Source organism: Emydura macquarii, unplaced genomic scaffold, assembly GCF_026122565.2.
Source record: "Emydura macquarii macquarii isolate MOO-44397 ecotype Brisbane River unplaced genomic scaffold, CSIRO-AGI_Emac_v2 contig_3240, whole genome shotgun sequence".
Classification (NCBI taxonomy): Eukaryota; Metazoa; Chordata; order Testudines; family Chelidae; genus Emydura; species Emydura macquarii.
In genome coordinates, this window is record NW_027133377.1 from 7495497 (window position 1) to 7519837 (window position 24341).

At 39.4% G+C, this 24341-nt stretch overlaps 1 protein-coding gene across 2 annotated transcripts in view; it reads right to left on the reverse strand.

Moving 5' to 3' along the window:
* LUZP2 (leucine zipper protein 2) overlaps window positions 1-24341 on the reverse strand; it is a 299712-nt gene that overhangs the window by 199679 nt on the left and 75692 nt on the right. The window contains exon 2 of one of the 2 annotated variants that reach the window (XM_067532096.1): window positions 5640-5693. The exons of the other annotated variant lie outside the window; for it this stretch is intronic. Within the exon in view, the coding sequence (XP_067388197.1) occupies window positions 5640-5659 (20 nt within the window). The 5' untranslated portion in view covers window positions 5660-5693. The remainder of the gene's footprint in view (window positions 1-5639; window positions 5694-24341) is intronic. 2 annotated transcript variants of the gene reach the window in all.

Genomic DNA, 24341 nt, shown 5'->3' on the forward strand with positions numbered 1-24341 from the left:
AGTCTGTTGATATCTAGGCCAGAGTAGACCAAGGGAACTTGTCCCAGGGAATGCTATGCTGTTTTCTATTTTTCTGACATTCCCCCTACTGTAATGAAACCTAGGATTCATATGAGATAGATCCAGAATCCATCTGGAGGAGAAAGAGGGGAAAGCTGGAAAAGAGAGGAACCACTTATATAGAGGGCAGTATGCAGGGCATTAATGATTGGCATTAATAAGATACTCGCTGTAAGCAGGGGAGAAAGCATCCCAGACATACCAGAACATCCACATTTCATGACGTTATCCAGTATCACACTGAAAAATTCCCCATCATCAACAACATAGCAGATATTGTCCCCACTCCCAGCAAACCTCCAAATGCTCAGATACAAGTTACATAAAACCCAAAAGTTCGGAATTCCAACTTCATCCAAACTATCCAAATCTCTGGAGTCTCCAAGATGGGCCTGGTAATTTTAGGAGATCTGAACAAATTTATAATATCTCTTCAACCAAATTGGGACAGAAATAATGCCTCTCACAATAATTCATCATTTCCAAACCCTGACAGGCAGCATAAAAAGCAGAAGTGAACGAAAATTAGTTATAAGAGGGAGAGAAAGATGTTATACAAACATTTGAAAATATCTATAAAGATTTGATTTAATGAGATTTGGGCAAAAGCTTGGGCTAGTTCTTATTGTAACCAGACTAGTTTCCTTATCATTAGTTTTAATCTCTCTATTACTTCCTCCTTTAAAAAAAATTCTGAAATCTATTGCATGTTTTATTTTTTTTGTAATGATGTTTATCATGGTGAAACTGAAATGTATAGTATGAGACATTCATTTATATTCTTAGCATTAATCTATTCCTCTTCACTTTCCTGCCTCTTGCCAACTACACGATGGAGGAGGAGGAAACTTTTGAGAACATGGACTGACAAGAGTTCTGTAAGGTCATCAAGTATTTTCACCTTTTTCCATTTTGCATGGTGTTGCCCTATTGAATAAACATTTAACCTAATTAATTATATAAACAATTCTAGCTATAAAATTAGCACCTTACAGTGGAGAAGAATGGACATTCCATTCGGGCATTCCAGTGGAGATGAAGATAAGTAGCATTTGCAATACTGAATGCACGCCATCACAATGGTACTAAATCTAATAAGAAACTGATCGTCTTTTGTTCTTGCTTAGTTTAGTATAAATTAGAAGCAACTCCACTGAAGTTAATAGAGCTACATTGGTGTTAAACTGACTAGTGCAAGAGACAAAGAGATTAATCAGGCCAACAGCATCTACAAGAGTGAAATCCAAATATTTTTGTAAACACCAAGTTCAAAATCACCCAGAAGTGAGCTTTATTCTACAAAGCTAAGTAAGGCAACACCCATTTGCTATGACGTTAACAATCTGTCAGTGTTTTCTCTTTACAAGCCTTACTTTTGAAGAGTTTTTAATTCAACTGGTTTAAAATCATAGCAGGCTAAATCTTGACACATAAATTGTCACCTCTCATACAGGTTTCACTGCTCTTCAGCCTCATAATGACAACTATCTTGAAAAGTTGAAGAACCACAGTCACACACCAGCAACATTTTATCAATTCCTCCCGTCCCCCATTAAATTGCCATGTACTAATTCTGCATTTCTTTTCCTATCACAGCTGACTTCCAAAGTTTGAGCAGAATCCTTTCCCCATATAGCCATCCCTCCAGATTCATACAGTGATGAAGGAGTGTAATTAACAGGTTGAATATAAGTTCTAACTATCGCTTGTGCTGAGGTAGCCTGACCTCTGTATCAGATGTGAACTTGAAAATTGATTATTTGGACACTTTGCCAAGTTTCCCCTAAATGACCAGTGATTTTGGGTGCCCAGCTTGAAACACCAGAGAGGGGCCTGATTTGCAGAAAGTTCTTAGCACCTGATCTTTGAAAGACAAGCCCTTTTTTTGGGGGGGGGTCTCAAGTTAGGCCCCCAAAATGGAGACACCTCAAATCAGTGATTTGAAAAACCTGGATCTTTACCTAGAGAAAAATTATGGCATTTGTCAGTTATGGATCTAATGCAAAACCCACTGAAGTCAGCTTGAGTCCTTCCATTGTCTTCCATGGCTTTGGATCAGGCCCTATACAAAGCTACTCTTGACAAGACCTTGGCTATGTACTCAAGCCTCTCGCCCATGTTGCCGCTGCAGCTTCACTGCTATTGTTATTTGAGCTAGTTAGGGCAAAATTAGATTGGGTTTGTCTACATGTGCTGCAGTCACACAGGGGAGGCGCTGGAGGAGGGGCTTGCAGGGGTTATAGCCACCCCAAAGATTGCCTTAGCTCCCCCGCTCTGCAGGCAGAGTGGAGAGAGTTGTGGCTGCTGGCCCGGCAACCAGCTCCAGCAGCAGTGGAGAAGTAAGCTTGGGCAGAGGGTTGGGGCCCAATAGCAGCCCCCGGACTGTGTCCCTGCCCACCTGCGAGTGACCACTCAGTAGGTGGAGGGTCTGTGGCTCCCCACAGTAGCCTGGACTGACCTGTGTGGCCTAAACTCCTAGGCCTCACCCCTTGTGGATGCTGCTATCCAAGAGCTCTGTCGGCCCCTGTCCAGGCAGCTCTTACCGTCTGCCAGTAGCCAGCACCCCACACTGCTTGGCTCTGGCTTCTGGCCTCCAACCATGGTTGGGCTATGGAGGGGGGCGAGACCTTATGATGAGGGGGGACACAGCACCTCAGTTTTCTGTCTGGCCCACCTCAGCCCCCCTCCTCCCCACCCCCAACAGGGAAGCAGCTGGCGCTGCCCCTGCAGTCACACCTCTAACTTCAGTGTAGACATACACTGAATGACTAAACGATTGGTTAAACTGATTGTGAGGTTCCAGATGCCATGAACTGATATTCTGGTTTTCCATTGAACGAATAGAACAGATTACTTTAAAAATTATGGGATAAAAACAGTCATCTTAAAATTTAGGGTTTGTTGCTAATCTACAGCTTATCTGATTTTTTAATGCTAGAGTGTGTTTACATTCCAAACTTAATACTTCATATAATATCATATAATATCAATTACATTTTCCTTAGCGCTGGCATTAATATGTTAAAAGGACTTTAATACAGTTCAGTAAGATCTAGACTAATGATGGACAAACTTCAAAAGGTACAGAGTTCAGGTTTGGTTTGGATAATTAATCGTCCAAAATACTGAATGCTTAACTCAATTGTCCAAACCTCCTAAAGCTATAAAATGGACTGCAGATCTTGCAAAAACAGCCTTCTTGTGCTATTTCCAAGACTTTCAGCACTGGCCCCAGACAAATACTAAAAGTGAACAGAAAAACCATTTCCACGTACTTTCAGAACTATAACAATGGATTGGATAGAGTTTGCTTAGAAATATAAGTAGGGAGAGAAATGTTTATACTTTATTCTGAACTGGTTTGTCCATCCATTGGCAAGATTTCCTTGTCATAAATCTTTGCTGGTTACCTTGAATCAAATTATGATATCAGTTCCCAGGAAATCTGTTCTGAATATTTTTTCCTCACTGCTGATGTTAAGAGGGCAACTATTCTCTCTCGCTACGTCTGAAGGATCTGTATTTTAACAACACTTTTATTATTGCCCGCGTCAGTCCTCAAGAATCATGCTGGTTAACTGATTTCTTCTTCTCTGAATCATAGGGACATGTGTTATCAGAAAACTGCGCCTGGTATGTAGCCCCTCCTCTGAGGTGTGGCTCAAGCTGGTATTTGGAATGGCTTCTCTCCTCTCCTCACATGGATTGTGTCTTGGGTTCATTTTTGTAATGCCTGGTGCCTCCACCTCAAGTGACACCTCACTGTGCCTGGGGACACAGGGCTGCTGTTCCTTCAGAAAATGAATAATACAACTAATTGGGTAAGGAGTATAAAACCCAATACACAAAAACAATAAAGTAAACCAACACAACTGAAGCAAAAGAATGATATACCCCAGTCACCACCACCACAAAGAGGAACTATTTTGGGATCAGAAAACTAGGATCTGGAAAAGAAAAGGATTAGGGTTAACAAATACTTACTAACATGTCAACAAATCACCATATTTCCTACCTCCCAACACTCACAATTTGTCCCAATTTCTAGCTCCCTCCCTGACACCTTTCCAGGCAGAAAGGGGATGAGGATGAGTCCAGAACAAGTGCTGCAGCACTTTGAATGTTAGCTGGTTTAAAAAACAAATATTCTGCCTGTTTCTATAGTTGATTTCTAACGAATTGTGATATTCTTTAGGGTCTTTGATTTTTTGTTAAATTAGTTTTCACAAAGTTCCAAAGCTTTGAGCTGCTTACTCTGTTACTGAATCTCATGAGTATTTCCAGTTCAGTAATATTATTGTGACAGGACTATGGGCTCTTTCCAACCTCTACTGTATTATATTTTTTTTCCTGAGTCTAACACTCAGTAGCAAAGTAGGCATAGCAGTGACTGGGCAGCTGTTTCAAAATCATCAATATTAGAACCGACCAAACTGGAAGCATTTTCTGTGCTCACTGAAGTCAGTGGTATAGCTCCGATTGACATCAGTAATGCAAAAATCAGGCACCAATTTTTTAGTGCAGATGGCTTGCTAAAGTCCACTGCCTCAGTCTCAAATCCAGACCTGTTAGTTGACTGCAAGAAGATAATCTGATATATTTCCTTTAGAGGATTTATGAAAAATTAGAGTCACTCCCTACAAATTAACATTTTTAAAAAGAGTCAAGATGAGAGTTCTCTCCCTTAAGTAAGAAGATTTTACATAAACAAGGGTTGAAAATGGAATCAAAAGGACAACCTGAAATTGAAACTGCTTCAAATTTCAGAGGAGAACACCAGAAAGTTATACTTGGAATCCTGGATCCAAACATGTCTCTGAAATTTTGGTTCCAAGTCAGAAAAAAAAAAAAAAAAAAAAAAGCCCTATTTTCTGGGTCAAATGTGTCATATATCTTATTAGGACAACAGTTTGTTTGTAATTTTGACACTCAAATATCACATTGATTGGTGTAGTAAAAGATCCTGCAGAGAAAACAACACAACTCTAGATTAGGATGTGGAAATGTTATGAGATCAGCTGATCTTGCAAGATTTCCACTATCTAGGAGTGAAATTAAACAAAAACAGCTTGTTAGACTTTGATGCCAATAAATGCAAATTCAATTTTATTCTTGATTCAGCTTTGAAACTAAGGTTGAATCACATAATCTAATCTGGCGAAGAACCCATTCTGGGATCTGAAAGCTGGCTTTCCAGTCCATTATAAATTATTTTTAAATAAAAGTTTGAAATGGCAAAATAAGAACATTGAGTGAAATATACAAAATGAAAGTCAATAAGATTTAGGCTCCTAAATTACTTAGTTTTAAAAATTCCATTGCTTTTGAGGAGAGAAAAAAGAAGACAAAAGGTAATCTTAATTTGTTCCTGAGCTGACTGATTTATATAAAGCCAGAGATGTGTTTTATATATGAGATGGACATATCAAACTTCTTGTTGATTGGATTGCTTATAATACATTCCATAACACATTAACCCAGTTTCTGGGATGGAATAAAACTAATTTTTTCTTCACAATCTTTGCTACAATACTTGGTGGTAATGACGACCATAAACCATTGTAAATACCCTCACATACAAGCCAGTTGAAATCCTCATTCAAGCGATCAGGAGATTCTGAGTCCAGGAATGACTGTGATGGGAAAGGAAGAGATATGTAAAACTAAAATTGTGCTTACATGACATGGAATGCAAAATTTGAAAGAGGACTTTCATAAACTCCATTATTGTTATATGTACACGTTTGGTTGTATTTACAATGGGATTTGCAAAAAAACAGTAAGATTAAATTGTGTTCTTCCTGCATACAGGGATATCAAAATGCCATTTTTTTAAAATAAAAGGCTTTAGAAAAAAAAAAACCTCTCACAATATTTCTAGACATCAGCATGTGTATAGGTGAGTTGGGTATTTTTATGCCCACAAATATTATTTTGTTCTTACAATTACAGATTTTGAGCACATTCACAAATATTGAAGATGCCCTGTTTGAAAATGCCTTAAAAATACCTTGCCTTGCATATGAAACATATAGAAAGGAAGGAAACAATGAGACATATGCTCAGCTAGAGTAAATAAGCATTAATTTCAAGCCCATTTAATCTAACCGAAGAATTGCCCTTAAAATAAACATTATAAGATGTTCAGATACCATGATGATGACAACTACAGAATAAATACCTCAACCGATTAATATGGCAAGACAGAAATATTTCATACATAGAATGTAAACTTTTCAAGGTGTATAAATGACTTAGGAACTGTGACCCTAACAGTGCACAAGTGCAAGAAGGGAGGGGACTCACTGGTAGTAAGTTTCAGCTGGCCTGACCAGTTGACTGTACCCCAACTCATTAATGTCATAACCTGTATCTAAAAGGTATCATGTGAGATATCAATAGGAAGCTAATATCATATTGATTATTAATATTAATGAGTCATGTATGTATGGTAGGACGAATTCAAAATTACAGACATATTGGAAATTATGTTCTTAAAGTGAATCTGTCAGGCAGGGCTGAAGTTACCCTACCCTAGACAAAGGAACATGATTCTGCCACCTGGAGGGTATTTCCAACATACATTAAGAAACAGTAGGAATACAATTTATATAGAAAGTAAACAGGACCATCAAACCAACAAGGGGAAGAGATAACCATTCAATCACAGTGGGGGAAGGTGACTGCAAGAAACCAGCATGAAACTTCCTTCACCAGAAGACTCCATGTTCCTTTCCTCACAGCTTGAATAAACTTTACTATGGGGGTAACCTTCAGGAAAATCCATTTCAAAGATTCACTGGACTACAAAAGAGAGGGGCACACAGAATCCAAGTTATTTATCATTTAAGACAACAAAGGATCCTAGCACTTTGGACTTTGCGGGGGATCTTGACTAAGGAGTGATCAGCCATCATGCTGGAATGTATATTCATAAGGAAACTGCCCTGCACAAAGACTGTAGATTTTTTTATATTAAGTCAGCCTCTAGAAAACATTTTTCACTTTTCTTTGCTTGTAACTTTTTCTGACTCTTTCTATACTTTAAAAGGAGATAAGATTTTAAGTGAGTATTTTAATCAACTTGTTTTACTTTTAATCTATACCAACCCATTGCTGTGTTTGATTTAAAGTGAATGTTAACTCCAGCTAACTTGGAAAGCTATTGTATCTTTAAAGGAACAAACATGAATAGCTCTCTGAATGGTCCAGGAGAAGTCTGGAAAACACCTTTTGGGAAATTTCAGGACTGGAGATATTGGGCCCCCGATGTAACCAAGGCAGGCAGTGGCAGCAGTGTAACAAACAAGCTTCTGGAATCAGAGTTGTGAGTCAGCTCTGCTTAAAACACAAACACTCAGTGCATGCTTGTCTGCCAGATGGAAGAGTCCAAACAAGAGAGCTGCAGCAGCAGAGCATTTTGAGACATTCAGAGTTACAGGGCAGGCAATGACAACCCCTCACTGGTCTGAACTGCACCCCAGAATGTGACAGGAGCCTATATCCCAATTAGGTTGGTGTAGCTATTTTAGCAAATTTAGTCTGGAACGTAATTATTATATTTAGCAAGCCCATTTCATCTAGTCATTCTGGAGGGTTACTTCCTTATATCAACAGAAAATTCTATTGATTCTTTCTATGAAGAAGTGATTGCCAACTTTCTAGAACATTTATTGCTTCGTTTTTAGTGAAAGGAAACTTGTTACAAAGCAAGGATAAAGATTATATATAAATTTTTGCATAACAGAGTAGCTTTTCTTGTGCAGGTACTTCTGAGTAGGACTGGCCTTCTGTTATACCAAATTTGAATTCTAGCTCACATTTTCCCCACCTTTCGGTATCAGTCTGCGGGTATGGTCTGAATCCAGCAAGCTGACAAAAGTTTCCTACAAATGTTGAGCAGCCTTAAGTCCCATTGACTTAAAGGACTTCAAAGGGAGCCAAGGGCATTCTTCACATCAAAGGAAGCACTTGAAACCTTGCAGGATTGGAATTGAGTTTCTAAAACTTGTTTATGATGTTTAAATTTGTTTTTAGACAAATGCACTTTATACTGAATGATTTCATAAGGGTATAAGTACATCACCCCTTGGAAGGACCATCTTGGAATTCAAATGTTATATATAATATCTCAAGAGTTCTCTCCAGGTTAAATAAATCAATTGAACTGGAAATTGAATTGAAAACTTGACCCTGAAGTCAGCTTTTCATTCCTACTACTCTCAATTGTACCATAGTATCAATATGTTCTTGGTTAAGTCCAAATTAGTCTGGCTCAGCTAGCTATTCAGCACAGGGTGGGGTAAATCCACCTTTAAGGTAAGTCAGTCTAAGGTTTAACTTTAGAGTGGTTTAACTTGGGAGTGCCTGTTGCATGTCTGTCAAAAATGGTTTGTTCAATTTATTTATTAGAATTTTAAAAACAGAATACATGCACACAAGAAATAAAATAAACTAATCAGATAAATAGGCTTTACAATAAATAATAAAAACAACGAGAGTCCTGTAGCACCTTAAAGACTAACAAATTTCTGCGGGCATAAGCTTTCGTGGGCTGCAACCCACTTCGTCAGATGCATGAAGTGGAAATCACAGATAGGAGGGATATATATCCATCCAAAGATAAGAAACAACAATGGGGAGAGCAAGTGGAATAACTGAGACTTGGTGGAATAACTGTCACGATTGGAGCGCTGTCATGGATGGGTATAAACTGTTCAGGAAGGACAGGCAGGGGCGAAAGGGGGGAGGAGTTGCACTGTATGTAAGAGAGCACTATGACTGCTCTGAGCTCCAGTATGAAACTGGAGATAAGTCAGTTGAGTGTCTCTGGGTTAAGCTTAGAAGCAAGAACAATAAGCGTGATGTCGTGGTGGGTGTCTGTTACAGACCACCAGACCAGGAGGATGAGGTAGATGAGGCTTTCTTTACTCAACTGGGGAAAGTTTCCAGTTCACAGGGCCTGATTCTCATGGGAGACTTCAATCACCCTGATATCTGCTGGAAGAGCAATACAGCAGAGCACAAACAATCCAGGAAGTTTTTGGAGAGTGTCGCTGACAATTTCCTGGTGCAAGTGCTGGAGCAACCAACTAGGGGCCGTGCTTCTCTTGACCTGCTGCTCACAAACAGGGAAGATTTGGTAGGGGAAGTAGAAGTGGGTGGTAACCTAGGCAGCAGTGACCATGAGATGGTCGAGTTCAGGATCCTGATGAAAGGAAGAAAGGGGAACAGCAGGATACGGACCATGGACTTCAGAAAAGCGGACTTTGATTCCCTCAGGGAACTGATGGGCAGGATTCCCTGGGAGGCTAATATGAGGGGGAAAGGAACCCAAGAGAGCTGGCTGTATTTTAAGGAGACCTTATTGAGGGCACAAGAGCAAACCATCCCGATGTGCAGAAAGAATAGCAAATATGGTAGGCGTCCAGCTTGGCTTAACAAAGAAGTCTTTGGCGAACTTAAACGCAAAAAAGGAGCTTACAAGAAGTGGAAGCTTGGTCAGATGACTAGGGAGGATTATATAAACACTGCTCGAACATGCAGGAATGAAATGAGGAAGGCCAAAGCACAATTGGAGTTGCAGCTAGCAAGGGACGTGAAGGGGAACAAAAAGGGTTTCTACAGGCATGTTGCCAACAAGAGGAAGATTCGGGAAAGTGTAGGCCCCTTAAAGAAAGAGGGAGGCGACCTAGTGACGGAGGATGTGGAGAAAGCTGAGGTACTCAATGCCTTTTTTGCCTCTGTCTTCACAGACAAGATCAGCTCCCAGACTGCTGTACTGGGTGGCACAGAATGGGAAGGAGGCGAACATCCCGCAGTGCTGAAGGAACAGGTTCAAGACTATTTAGAAGGATTGGACATTCACAAGTCCATGGGGCCGGATGCAATGCACCCGAGGGTGCTGAGGGAGTTGGCTGAGGTGATTTCAGAGCCATTGGCTATTATCTTTGAAAGCTCATGGCAACAGGGGGAGGTCCCTGAGGACTGGAAAAAAGCAAATATAGTGCCCATCTTCAAAAAAGGGAGGAAAGAGGATCCGGGGAACTACAGACCGGTCAGCCTCACCTCAATCCCTGGAAAGATCATGGAGCAGGTCCTTAAGGAATCCAATTTAAGGCACTTGGAAGAGAGGAAGGTGATCAGGAACAGTCAACACGGATTCACCAAGGGAAAGTCATGCCTGACCAACCTGATTGCTTTCTATGATGAGGTGACTGGCTCTGTGGATGTAGGGAAGGCGGTGGATGTGATATACCTTGACTTTAGCAAAGTTTTTGATACGGTTTCTCACAGTATTCTTATCAGCAAGTTAAAGAAGTATGGGTTGGATGAAAGGACTATAAAATGGATAGTGAACTGGCTAGAGCATAGGGCTCAACGAGTAGTGATCAATGGCTCCATGTCTAGCTGGCAACCGGTCACAAGCGGAGTGCCCCAGGGGTCGGTCCTGGGGCCGGTTTTGTTCAACATCTTTATTAATGATCTGGAGGATGGGGTAGATTGCACCCTCAGCAAGTTTGCGGACGACACTAAGCTGGGGGGAGTGGTAGATACCCTGCAAGGTAGGGATAGGATACAGAGTGACCTAAACAAACTGGAGGATTGGGCCAAAAGAAATCTAATGAGGTTCAACAAAGAAAAGTGCAGAGTCCTCCACTTAGGAAGAAAGAATCCCATGCACAGCTATAGACTGGGGACCGACGAGCTGGGCAGCAGCTCTGCAGAAAAGGACCTGGGGGTAACGGTGGATAAAAAGCTGGATATGAGTCAGCAGTGTGCCCTGGTTGGCAAGAAGGCCAATGGCATATTGGGCTGCATTAGGAGGGGCATTGCTAGCAGGTCACGGGAAGTGATTATTCCCCTCTATTCGGCATTGGTGAGGCCGCATTTAGAATATTGTGTCCAGTTTTGGGCCCCCCAATACAAAAAGGATGTGGACAAGTTGGAGAGAGTCCAGCGGAGGGCAACAAAAATGATTAGGGGGCTGGAGCACAGGACTTATGAGGAGAGGCTGAGGGAACTGGGCTTGTTTAGTCTGCAAAAGAGAAGAGTGAGGGGCGATTTGATAGCGGCCTTTAACTACCTGAAAGGGGGTTCTAGGGAGGATGGGGCTAGGCTGTTCTCGGTGGTGGCAGATGAAAGAACAAGGAGCAACGGTCTCAAGTTGCAGGGAGGGAGGTCTAGGTTGGACATTAGGAAAAAGTTTTTTACTAGGAGGGTGGTGAAGCACTGGAATGGGTTACCTAGGGAGGTGGTGGAATCTCCATCCTTAGAGGTTTTTAAGCTGCGGCTTGACAAAGCCCTGGTTGGGATGATATAGCAGAGGTTAGTCCTGCTTTGAGCAGGGGGTTGGACTAGATGACCTCCTGAGGTCCCTTCCAACTCTAATATTCTATGAATATTCTATGATTCTATGAAGTGCTAAAGTCAATTTAGTTAGAGTAGATGAGGCCTATTCACAACCACTGATCAGCAGGTGAGAATGTGTGAACAGTGACAATTACTTCTTGTAATGATATAACCATTCCAAGTCCCTGGAACTTTTCAACAATAAATAATGTACATTTGGCCAGTATTGCTTATGGAGATTCTTTGGGAAGTATGATCTATGACCAACCCATTAGAACCATTTTCCTGGTGGCTTCTTAAAGCAAACAGGGAGGTATTTGTCTCTTATTAGTTAAGATTCTTAGTGTTTCCCAACACAAAGGTAGCATGTCAGTTTTACTCAAACTCTCCCCTCGCATCCCACTAACTCAATGTTTGTTTTCAAGAGTATCGATACACTGTATTAGAAAGAAAGAAAGAAAGAAAGAAAACAAACTTCAATCCTGTATTCACAGGATACATATAATACAGAATCCTGTATTCCTGCATCTGTTTTGGCAGATTCTTAGCTCTGTATACATACTCTTTGAAGGCACAGGGGTCTGTCTGTGAAGATCTGAATACAAGATGTGGCCCAAGATGAGAATACAGCTATGAACAATGCATCTTTATAAACTTTTGGATTGGTTACAGCTCCTCTTTGTTTTGTAGAGGGATATTTTCAGGCTTTGTTAGGGCCTGAATCTGTAGTTACACAAGTAGCCCGTTTTATGCCTACAATTGACTGACATTATTTGTGTGAGGAAGGACTGAAGGTTGAGACACTTATCAAGAACAAGTGAACCCTTGTGATAAGCAGATGATATGTTAGCCAGCCTAAAAGGCAGAAAAAAAAACATTGTGTCAAGGTTTGGATGTATTCACATCTTGGTGCCTTTGCCATTTTGAAAATTCCTTTTTTAAATTGCACTCAATGGGAGCATGGATCAGTTCCACACCAGTACTTGGCTCAGACTGGGGAAGCTAATGATCCAGCCAGTGGACCAAAGTAGGTGATGAATCCTGGTCAAGTGCCACCTTAGGCACGTTGCACATATGCTAAAAAGATTGCACTCAATGAAATTTAAAACCACTTTGTTGAAAATTTGATTTATGGGATACAAAACAGTAATCATACAGTGACAAGTTTGGAACAACTTTAGCTGAAGAATGCAGTGTCTTACTGGCTTGATCAATGTATTTATTACACACTGCTGGTATAAATAACCTGTTTTTGAATGGCAGTGTTTTACCAAACATTTCCTATTTGCTTTGTGTAATGTTTTATAAGTGTCCCTAAAAGTTTAGTATATTTTCAAAAGGAGACAATCATTTCTGTGAATAAGAAAATATCTGCATCCACACTAGCCACAATTAAAATTATAATAGCTGCATAGCTACACAAGTTAGTATAGTTAGCTAAGATAGATAGATCTCCTCATGCTTCACAGTATCAACTGATCACCAATTGGGGTAAAAAAGAATGTCCTCTATGTTGCCATATTTCAGAGTTAGGTACACTCTGGGGAGTGGGGGAGTAGGGGGAGTTACATCTTCCTGAAGCATCAGGCATTAGCCACAGAAAGACAGGTTATTAGACTAGATGGATCAGTGCTTTGTTCCAGTAGGGCAATTCCTGCGATCTTATGTTCATAGGGAGTTCAGCACCATCTGCAACTTTTGGTCATCATTTTAGCAAGAGCTGCAAGGTTGAGCAGATGTTCTAATCTATAACTGGAACTACTATGTATGCTTTCACTTAATGATGATCAAGTCTAGTTTAATGGTGCAATCATTCCTCTCATTAAAACAGTTGATATGACAATATCTAACATGTCATCAGTGTCTTTTTATTCGCATCATAGCAATAATTGTATAAGGTTCAGAATGGGTTTAGAGCTTATCAAACATATTTTCCCATATTACAAAGAACAGCTGATTCACTGATTGTTTGTCTTCCATTTCTCCCTTATGATGGATTAAAAGTAAAGTTACCATCTCATTGATAGAAACATACCATGAGGAAAGCAATATGAACTATTGATGAAATGTCCAAAGGTAAATGTATGTGATTGCGATTCCTGGAGGAAACTAGACTTGGGATCCATTTTACAGTGGAGAAGAGTTTTCATATATTTTTTTTAAATCACTTTTTAAACCCATGTTTTGCAGACTGATTTCTGTAAACCATAAGCAGATATGAGACATCTTAAACACCACAGTTTATGTTCCAACTTTCTGCTTTATTAGCACTTTCATTTTTACTTGTATTTTACTGTTTTAAAAATAGCAATTAAGTTATTTTGGGCCAATTTTGTAATACTTCTGCAATGGAGGAGGCAGAGACCCCCGGAGTGGTACAAAATCCCATGAGGAATGTGTGTACTGGGAATATTTTCTTCATTCTTCTTGAAGGCACATTTTTTATTATATGTAAACAAGGTATTTTTCTGACAGTTATGAAGGAAAAAAACAAAAATAAAACCCAACAACCTCTACCACCATTGGCATTGCTTATAAAGGATTTATCAGCTGACTACCACCACTATGTACAGTATTATATATAGTTCATAGTATATTCAATCAGTCTCTTTAAATATTGTTTTAAATATCATGTGGATAGCATCCACATAAAGTCCAACTCAAAAGAATACTTGTATGTATGGTTATGTAATACTGCACATTATTGATGCTCATAAATAAATACATACAAATAATGCATCTGTGACAAACACAGAATACAAACGGAACAGAACTTTTCTCTAACCATTACTTCTAGTACAGCCAGTAACCACTAAAGTAAGTTATAAGGAAATGATTAGAAACTGCTGTGTTTTAAAATAGAAAATATAGGGTGAGATCCTTACCTCAGCTCTGGATAGGGTGGAGTAAATGGGCCCTAAAAACCCCAGTTCTGCCTGGGGGTAGGGAGTGGATCATTGCCCCAGTATAGGCACTGTCAAATACAACCTTGCAAGCCCCAGCATAGGAGATATGCAAGACCTGGAGGTAGTGCTTCAGCACATAACACTTATAAAATACTTCGTAGCACTGCACCCCTTATAGCCAATTGGGGAGATTTAGGCACACTCCCAGAGCTGTCTAATTTATGCCTGGGGGCCCCCAAGCTTCAGAGTAGCCTAGGATAGGGTGGGCACAAAAGTGGCTTAAAGCCATCATAGCACCCCTCTTCCCACTGACTGAGACAATGGGCTACAATGGGAAAATGCAGTATAATGTTGATCTAGCTCCTAGCAAAGCATTTTGGGTCAGTTTAACAAATTGAAATGAAACACTCTAAAATTTCCAAATTGTAACTTTTCAAGATTTCCATTCCACAATATTTTTATTTAAATTGTTATTTCAATTCTCTGTCCCAATTTGGAATGAAAACAAATGTTGAAATGTCTGGATTTCCCATGGGACAGAAATTCTGAATTTTACTCATCTCCTGTGTTTATACATCACCTAGCAAAAGGTGGCCTAAATCTCACTTGGGGACTTTTGGTGCTATTGTAATATAAATGATAACTTGTAAATAATCTGTAATAAATAAATCTCTAGTGTATTTATGTTTTTATTAATAAAAATATTTACACATATGGCCAAAATATTCCAATGTAAGTACTTATAATCAGGAACTTAAAGCAATTTTAAGTGGCACAATTTAAATGGGAGTTGCAGATGCGAGCTTTCCCTGAAGATCAGGCCAAATTTAGCTGCTTCACTGACCAGAAACTAGAGCTGGGGAATTTTTTTTTTGTCTAAAACTTTTCCCCCCCTGAAATTGCAGCTTCAGGTCAAGACAAACCTAAACATTTTGCGAATTCATGTCAACTTTGTTGAATTGTTTTGGTTGACAAAAATTCGGAAAAATATCTAAACATTTTGTTGTGACATTTTCTAATTGCAATGTTTCAATTCATTGATTTAAAATGACTTTTTCATTTTGAAATCAACTTCACCTTTATTTAAAAATAATTTTTAAAAACAGTTTTAAATGTTCAAAATCAAAACAAAACATTTCTGTTTCAGGTCAAATAAAAATTTGGTCTGACCTGAACTGAATTTTTCTTCAACTTTTTTATTTGCAAAAATTTTGAAAAAATTCATTCTTAAATTGACCCAAAATATTTTTTTCTAGATTTGCTAGGAAAACAAAAAAAACCACTTATTCACACAGCTCTGATACAAATGCATCTGAACATTTTGATGTAAGTTTATATGACTAATGGATGCAAAGATTTGATTCAAAATTTTCTGAAGGCAGGAGAAGACAGTTACATACCCAACAAATATGCTGGGCTCCCAATTTAGTCTCGACATTTTACCTTGGGGGAAAAATGATGGGAATGCACATCTTCTGATGCTACGTGAGTGAGGTTAAGGAACATGAGTCACAGGTATGCACGGGTATTGTTTGTCCACAAATGAGCATTGGGCCTTTTGTGCTTTGGCTTTCACAAATTTCCAGTTATCATATCTAGTAGCATGCTCTCTACAGAAGCCAAGTGAACTATACCTCCTCTGATATGGAGTAATATAACTCACATGGATGGATCTATCTGTTCGGTAGGGTTATTACATTGCTTTGCTTTCTGATAAATGTTTACAGCCAGCAGTTTGTTCCAATTCCAGGTAGAACTGAGAACATGTGGGTTTTCTCAGGGGTAGGCCAGAATTTATCTCAACATTTTGGCTGTGCTCGTCCATCCGTTCAGTATCTCCAAACATCTAGTCCTAGCTTGTAAGATATTTTTCCCCTCTCACACACTGGTTCATGGAAGACACTCATTTTTTATCCCGCATCTCCAGTCCAGAACAACAGGACCACCCTTTGCTCCTCTGGGAGGTAACTTTTCACCAGAAGCTTTTCTCCCTCTCTATTGCTTCTATTAAAAGACCTTTGTTTGTCAGTTAATTATTCAAAAGATATGTGAATTCACTTATAATTAAAAGGACAGACACATGGGGCTGGACTCTCCATTGTCTTGCATCTTGCATAGACTTCACTGTAGTGCAGTGCAAAGTGGGTTTACAATGCTACTCAATCAGAGCATTAATAATGTTTACAGTTTTCCCTGGCTGATATGAACACACAAGATGCAGGGTAACAGGGAAACTGGTTCCTAGCTTCTGGTATTCCAGTAGACTATTTTTTGGGGGGTACTACTCCCCATCCCATCTCTTTTCTATTTCTGCTCAGGGTTCCTTTACGTAGCGAAGAGGATCAACTGAAAGACACAGTAACTTGAGAGTCATTCATAAAGTACAATAGGAAACCTTGGAGCCTGATTCTTATCTTGTTCATGCAGTCTTCACTCCACTGTAACTTATTGACATCAGTGGGTTTATGCCTGATCTTCTGGTGATATGAGAAAAGAAATGGGACACACGATTCAGTGCCTGAAATTAATAATTACATGGAATAAAATATAGAAAGGAAGAAAATAATAAAACAAAAAGACAGTGCTTTTTATCTGTACGGGAACAGGTATTTCACCGACAAAGGAGAAAAATCATTTTGCAGTGAGTGTTGTGAAAGATTCCTCATAAGGTTTTCATACAAAGGATAAAAGGAAACGTTATTGCACTGCTTCAAGAACAAGACAGTTTAGCTGCTGAGGTATGCACTAATCTCACTGCAACATTTGCAGGTGGAAGAAAACGTACAGGATTTCCAGTATTTACTAATTTTAAAATGATTTACCATCAGTTGCTTCTTCACTGTAGAAATAAACCAACCATGTTCATGAAATTAAATGCAGTTATCATTTATAACATGCACACTATGTTTAAACTAATATACTAATTTATTCCATATTATTCTAATACTAATGACAGTATCTTTTCTTCATTCATAATATGGTTACAATAAGAATGCATAACTCTTCAAATAAATAATGTCAGCACCCTACATTTTCACCTATTTAAAATGGATTGCTGACTTTTAGAGAGTCAGAAACATGATGAATATTTTAATTGACTTTGCTTGTGCCCCAGATAAAAGAGGTACCAGCTACTCCAAGATAATCTTGGTTACAAAACAGGCTCCAGCTCAGTAAGTCTCTTGACAAAGGTCCTAGGAAAAGCACACATTTCACTGCATATATTATCCTCTCTATTCAGACATCTCAAGTAGAGCTATGCAAAGTGGGACAGTTTCATTCATAATTCACATTAAACCTCATCCTCTGAAATGCATTTTGCTGAGAATGACCCCTAGATAAAGTTCTTTCCAGCTGAGAGCAAGGAGATCGAGTCTGGTGGAGGAAGGAGGCTTCATGCTGTTTTTTTCCATGGGTATATGCTGAAATGCAGATTTTCTTCTTCTTCCCTCCCTCCTGAGGCCTCTATTTACAACTTCTATGCAAATTGAGGTAAACACATATCCCTTTATTTAAGACATGCCAGCTTTATCAGTTCTACCTAATCGAGATTACGTGAGTTTAAACACGTGCCTTTATCATCATACAGGGAGGGGATGTCATAACTTTTATACATAACGTTACTACATACTTTTCATTGACCAGTGAGTTATTAATTTTGAAATGGTGCCTCACAAGGCATGTTTTGTACAAAGATGATTACGATAGCATGTAGGGTGTGAATACAGAGGTGCATTTGGTCACAATGTATGTGACTCATGCCGGAATGTGAACAAGCAAGTAAGTTCCATAAAGCCTTGACCACTGTATTCTCTGTGTTCTGATCATCTATGAGAAGAAACTGAGTGCTGAATAAATGAATGAGCCTCATTTGGGTGTGATCTACATTCCATTTTTGCACAGATTTATCTAAATCAGTAGAAGAACAGATTTAGCTGAATTGGTGTAATCCCCTAGGTTATATCAGTATAAAGGTGTTTAGATTGGTACCGCTTGTTTCTGTAAACTATATCAATATAAACACCTTTATGTTGACAAAACTGCATCCAACCTAGGGGTTGCAGCAAATTTGTCTAAGGGCTTGTCTACACCTAAAACACTACGGCGACACAGCTGTAGCACTTCAGTGTAGACACTATCTATGCTGACGGGAGGGGTTCTCCCATCAGCATAGATAATATGTCTCCCTGAGAGGTAGTAGTTAGGTTGACAGAGGAATTGTTCCGTTTACCTAGAGCTGTCTACAACAGGACTTAAGTGAGCATAACTACGCCACCCAGGGGTGTGGACTTTTCACACCTGTGGTGTCATTATGCTGACCTAATTTTCTAGTGTGTACTAGGCTTATATCTGGTTTTCCACTGATTTAGTCCTTACACCGATTTAATTATCTGTAGCCTATGTCCGAAAGGTCACTACTGGGAACTCTAATTTCTCCTGATTAGAGAATAGGCCACCCTACTACAACTGCTCTTGTTGGTGATGTGAGAAAGGCAATAGCAGGAGCTTCTTCGTGAAGTTTGATACTGTTTAGGGATGAAAAGAGGAGCCTCATCTTCCAGTACGTACTTTGGGTGAGAGGAATTATTTAAGGATGGAAGCAGGGGTTGCTTGGTGAAGAGTTTTAGGCACAAATAGTCATAGTCAGGGGCCTAATCCCTAACCCTACCCCCCCCCCCCACCCCTCCAAAAAGCATGGTGTACTATATTTATTATTCCTCCACTAAAAAAAAAAAAAAAAAAAAAAAAAAGTTTGGCATTAATGGTATTATCCTGAGGGGTAAGGAATCCCTATCTGGAGCAGCCAATACAAGTGATTTCATAAACAGTGAATTTTTCCTGTTCAACAATTAGACCGGTGGCCATCTGATTAAAACAAAGTATGATTTTAAACTCAATTAAAGAATAAATATTATATCATTGCTTCTCTTCTGATTGTAGTAGAACTGTACTGACTTCACCTTGAGCTACTTACTGTGAGTAAAATTTTCAAAGGTGCTTAAGTAACTTAGGAACTTAAATCTCATGTCACTTAAGTTCCTAAGTCAGGCACCTTTGAAAATTTTACCTTATGACCTAAAACTTGTTTCTTGATTTCAAATGTTCCCCTACCTGCTCCAAAGATTGTTCCATCTAAAAATATCAGACAGATGATATTTAAGGAAGTCTTTGCTATATTTTTTTTATTTTAATGGCAGATGGCTGTCATGTGCCTCAATTTCAATACTTTCAGAAGTGAACAAAGATGTCAGCATATTTTACGGTTATACTGCAATGCTAAGAATGCAGTAGGATATATTCCTCATCTCATCAACCTCTGTTTTCATGTTCTTAAACTAACAACATAACATTTAAAAAGAGAAGGAAAAATTTCTATAATTGTTTCTTAATTGACACAGGCAAAGCATATCAAGTTCACAGTTTTGCAACCCTTTCCAATTTTCAATTTTAGAGGGTTTGTTAATTCAAGTTAAACACATTTTTCCCATGCAACTGAAACTGATTGTTTTATTTTTCCATTGCCTAACATAACTTAAAAAGAAAAACTTTATTCTAGATTCAAAGAAACAAGCGCTATGTATCAGGGACTGGACAATATCCACCAACAATTAGATTAGCAAAAGTAATGTCTCATGTCTATTTTTTTTTTTTTACCTGTTCCTGTCTTCCTTTCCAATGCCATCCACATCCTTTTGGTATCCTTTTCATTCTGCCCATTTCTGTTCCATTTTGCACCATCTTTGTCAATTTACTTTTCTCCGTTCTCTTCTATTCTGGGCCTTTTCCCACAGTCTCTCCCAAGTGGCTGATAAACCCAATGATACTAGGATCAACACTTCAAACCCAAAATATGAGTCTGAAGTTAGGTAAATTTCCATCCTGTCTTTTATGCCTTATCCTTGTTAAAAGTAAAATCCAAGATTAGTGGAAATGATTTTCACTTTTATTACCAGTTTGTTTACTTTGTGCATTTCACAGCAAAATATGTATAGTCAATTTCCCCTCTTATTTGTGGGAGTCTTACACACACCAACAGGAGAGACAAAAACCTTTAGCAGGAAAATATGACTGTAAAACCACACGAGTCTCCAAGGCAGATATATATAGCTTTTAAACACATTTTTTTAACCGCCTAGATTTCAAGTGAATGTCCCTTTAAGAATGGAAGCTTCAAATTGTGTAGTTCTGGCTATTGCACAGGTATATTGAATCTAATATGTTTAATCTCTCTGGACATACTTATGACACTCGTCTGTATAAAAATGCTTGAGCCAAATCAAGGAAGACATTTTGACTTGACAGAGACTTGCTTAGTGCTCCCATTGTAAAATATTCAGATTAACATCTACATCATGAATCTCTATAACTTCAGCTACAGCTTTGTATCTAGTCATGTCAAATTTATATCAGGCTGTACATGATAAGGTTTCAGAACTGCTAATTAAATCAGTTATTGCCCTGACACGTCTTAGTCTCCTCATGTTGATCTAGATGGAACTTCAATAACAGCAGGGCAAAATAAAACAGTCTCACATACAAGATGCAACCTTGTTTTCCACTCCAGCAACATAACTATCTTCAATATTACGTACAGTTGCACACTGGGGGTTGGTACTAATAAAAATAAGGCTGGCAGGTCACACAGGGGTTTGCCTACAGATCAATTTACACACTGGTAGGCATCTGAGGGACTGAATAATAAAAGCTGTACTCCCTGAATACCCCTAACTAAGATTTCTAAAAGAGAATAGGAAGCTAGGCATTGTGTATTCACTATCACCATCACAGAATCATAAAAATGTAGGGCTGGTTTTGACCTCCAGAGGTCGTCTACTCCAGTCCCCTGCACTGAGGCAAGAGCAAATATCCCTGACAGGTATTTGTCTAATCTGTTCTTTAAAACCTCTAATGACAGGTATTCCAGTACTTAAACTGTCCTTATAGCTAGAAAGATTTTCCTAATAGCTAATCTAAATTTCCCTTGCTACAGATTAAGCTGATTACTTCTTATCCTAACTGTGAAAGATCTGGCTATTTTCCTGCAATATTCTTGGAAGACCTTATTGTATTAAATGTATGTATTATTGTGGGATAGAAGTGTTTGTGACCTTTCTAGGGTAGAGATGTGACAGATGTAAGACTGGGAGTTCAAAAGACTATATTGAAATGTGCCAGAGAAATATGGATTTGGGGTGCCATAAGTCTTAAGTGGATTTCATTGGGAATCCCTAAGGAGATATTAATGCAAATTCCCCAATCTTTCAAAACTATGCCCTGAGGAAAGGGTCATTGTCTGCTGATTACCTGTTACAGAAAAGCCAACATCAAAGGCCCAACCTGTCTAAAGAAATGGCTGATCTGCCCAGTTGTTTTGCTGGTTCTGGATCTAAAATGGATTAACTTGTCAACCACAGGAGAAGTTTCAGGGTAGTTTCCCTGAAATTGTGACAATGCCTTCAGTGGGCATGGAGAACAATTGATCACCACACTCTTTATAACTGCCCTTAACCCATTGAAGACCCACATGTCCTCCCTTCAGTCTTCTTTGTGCAAGCTTAAATGTGCCTGATTTTTCTAAACCTTTTGTTATTTTTGTTCCTCTCCTCTGGACTGTCTCCAATTTGTCCATATCTTTTCTAAAACGTGTAGTACTCCAACTGAGGCTTCATCACAGTGCTGACTACAGCAGGACAATTACCTCCCAGGTCTTAAATAAAACACTCCTGTTAATACATTCTAGAATGATATAAGCCTTTTTCACCACTGCATCAAATTGTTGGCTCATATTTCGTTTGGATCCACTACAGTCCACAGATTATTTTCAGCAGTATATATCTGCCTAACCAGTTACACCCCATTTTGAAACTGTGCATTTGATTTTTCTTCTTAAGTGTAGCATTTTGCACTTGTCCTTAGTGAACTTCATCTTGTTGATTTCAGACCAAGTCTCCAATTTATCAAGGTAATTTTGAATTCTAATCTTGTTCTACAAAGTGCTGGCAACTTGATGTCACCCACATACTTTATAAGAATACTCTCCACGCCATTATCCAAGTTACTAATGAAAATATTGACTAGTACCAGACCCAGATCAGACCCCAGCAGGATCCCACTACATATGTCCTTCCAATTTGACAGTGAACCACTGATGACTACTCTGGGTATGTTTTTTCAACCAATTGTGGTTTAGATGAAATTACTATATGGTAGGTGCACATTTCCCTAGTTTATTTATGACAATGTCATGTGGAATGGTGTAGAAAACCTTGCTAAAATGAAGATATATCACATCTATTGCTTCCCCCTATCCACTAGGCAAACGTATTTAGACACCTTTCAGTTGATGATCTCAAAATGACTTACCAAAGATTAACTTAGTAGCCTGAGGTTTAAGCTATGCTACCCTGTGAGGTAGGAGGGTGGAGCAGAAAATGGTACAGTCTAGGTGAAGTATTCATAGATAAGTCTACTTTGCAATCAGGTTGTGTGATTGCAGCACATATAGGCTCAAGTAATAATATCACATAGGTGATGATCAGGATTGACTCAGGGGACACAGCCCTGCTACACTGGCATTGTTACTAACTTGGGTATGCCCATATGAACTAAGATTAAGGATGCCTAATGTCAACAACGAGTCATTAGCAAGGAATAGGAATCAGAAGTCTGTGATTAAGTCCTTGAGGTTGAATATCAAATATCCTGTCTGAGTGTTCCATATGTTATTGCTGGAGATGATTTAACTGTGGACCTGATCATTGCTCCATGATGCACATATGTATTACTTCCTTCACATGGAGAAAGGTGGTCAGCCACCTCTGTGATAGTATCCCTTCTTTGTCCTGGATCCAATGGATAGAAGTCTGTGGATTTGGGGGACCTGTGAGTGGGGACAGGGAGGGGCAGGCAGGGCAGAGCAGAGCAAGGGGATAGCAAACACACCTTATCCTTTTATCTGCTCTGCAAAGATTTATCAGAAAAATTAAGACATCCCCATGCTGTATTAACGCCCAATGGTACCCCACTGAGTAATAGTTAAGGATAAGATTATATCACAGGGAGCATAGAAGTCATGGAGTCCATGTTTCAGCACTGGTGCAGCACGGCCGGATCTGTCAGCCACCATGGGTTGCGGGCAGACCAAGAGCTCTGAACAGCCCACCCCGGAGCTTCAAGCTGCTGTGGTGGGTGAGAGGGGGGACCCAGAGCTCCCAGCCGCTGTGGGGCGCCCCCGCATCTCCCAGCTGCCAGCCGCACAGGTGGCCCACAGATCCGGATTTCCCAGCCATGGCCCCGCAGCTCTTTATTAGCCCTGGTCTACCTGAAGATTCGGCGGTAGTCGACGGGAGTTATGCAAACTACACAGAGTAGCTTGCGTAACTCACGTCGACTGCTCAGCTTCCCTTCTGTGCGCTGTCTACACTGTGCTGCGCTAATGGGCACAGCGTTCCCGTTGACGCAGTGCTATGACACTGACCCACTCAATCGATCCAGAAAGATCGATCGGGAGGCGGCAAATTTGCCGCCATCAGTATAGACATGGCCTTAGATACCCTGCCAATTTGAAGAACTGTTATTCTTATGATTTACGTGTCAACCAAAAAATACATTTTTGGGCAGGGATGGACTAACTCATGTTGTCTAATCATAAAGTCAATCAAAGTGGGAAAATGGGAGTGGAGGGAAGAAAGAGATAAAGTGAGAAAATAGCAGGTTAAAAATTGAGCAATATTACTGACTCAGACTTCACTTTTGGGAAATATTCCATATTGTTTGCTTATTTTTTCCTCTTTTCCTCCCTGGGGACTCATTCATTAACTTGCTTCCAAAAAAGTAAACACAACAAGGAAGGTGAACACAGACACAGTGACCTGGCTTTCAAATGAATAATGGTGGAAATATTTTGCCGCATTCATTCATATAAACTAAAAACTCAGCCCAGATTTTTTTTGAAGATGACTTTACCACCTTCTGTAGTTACATTGCTCTGCTGCATAACTGAAAGGGGCCACATTAGAAAAG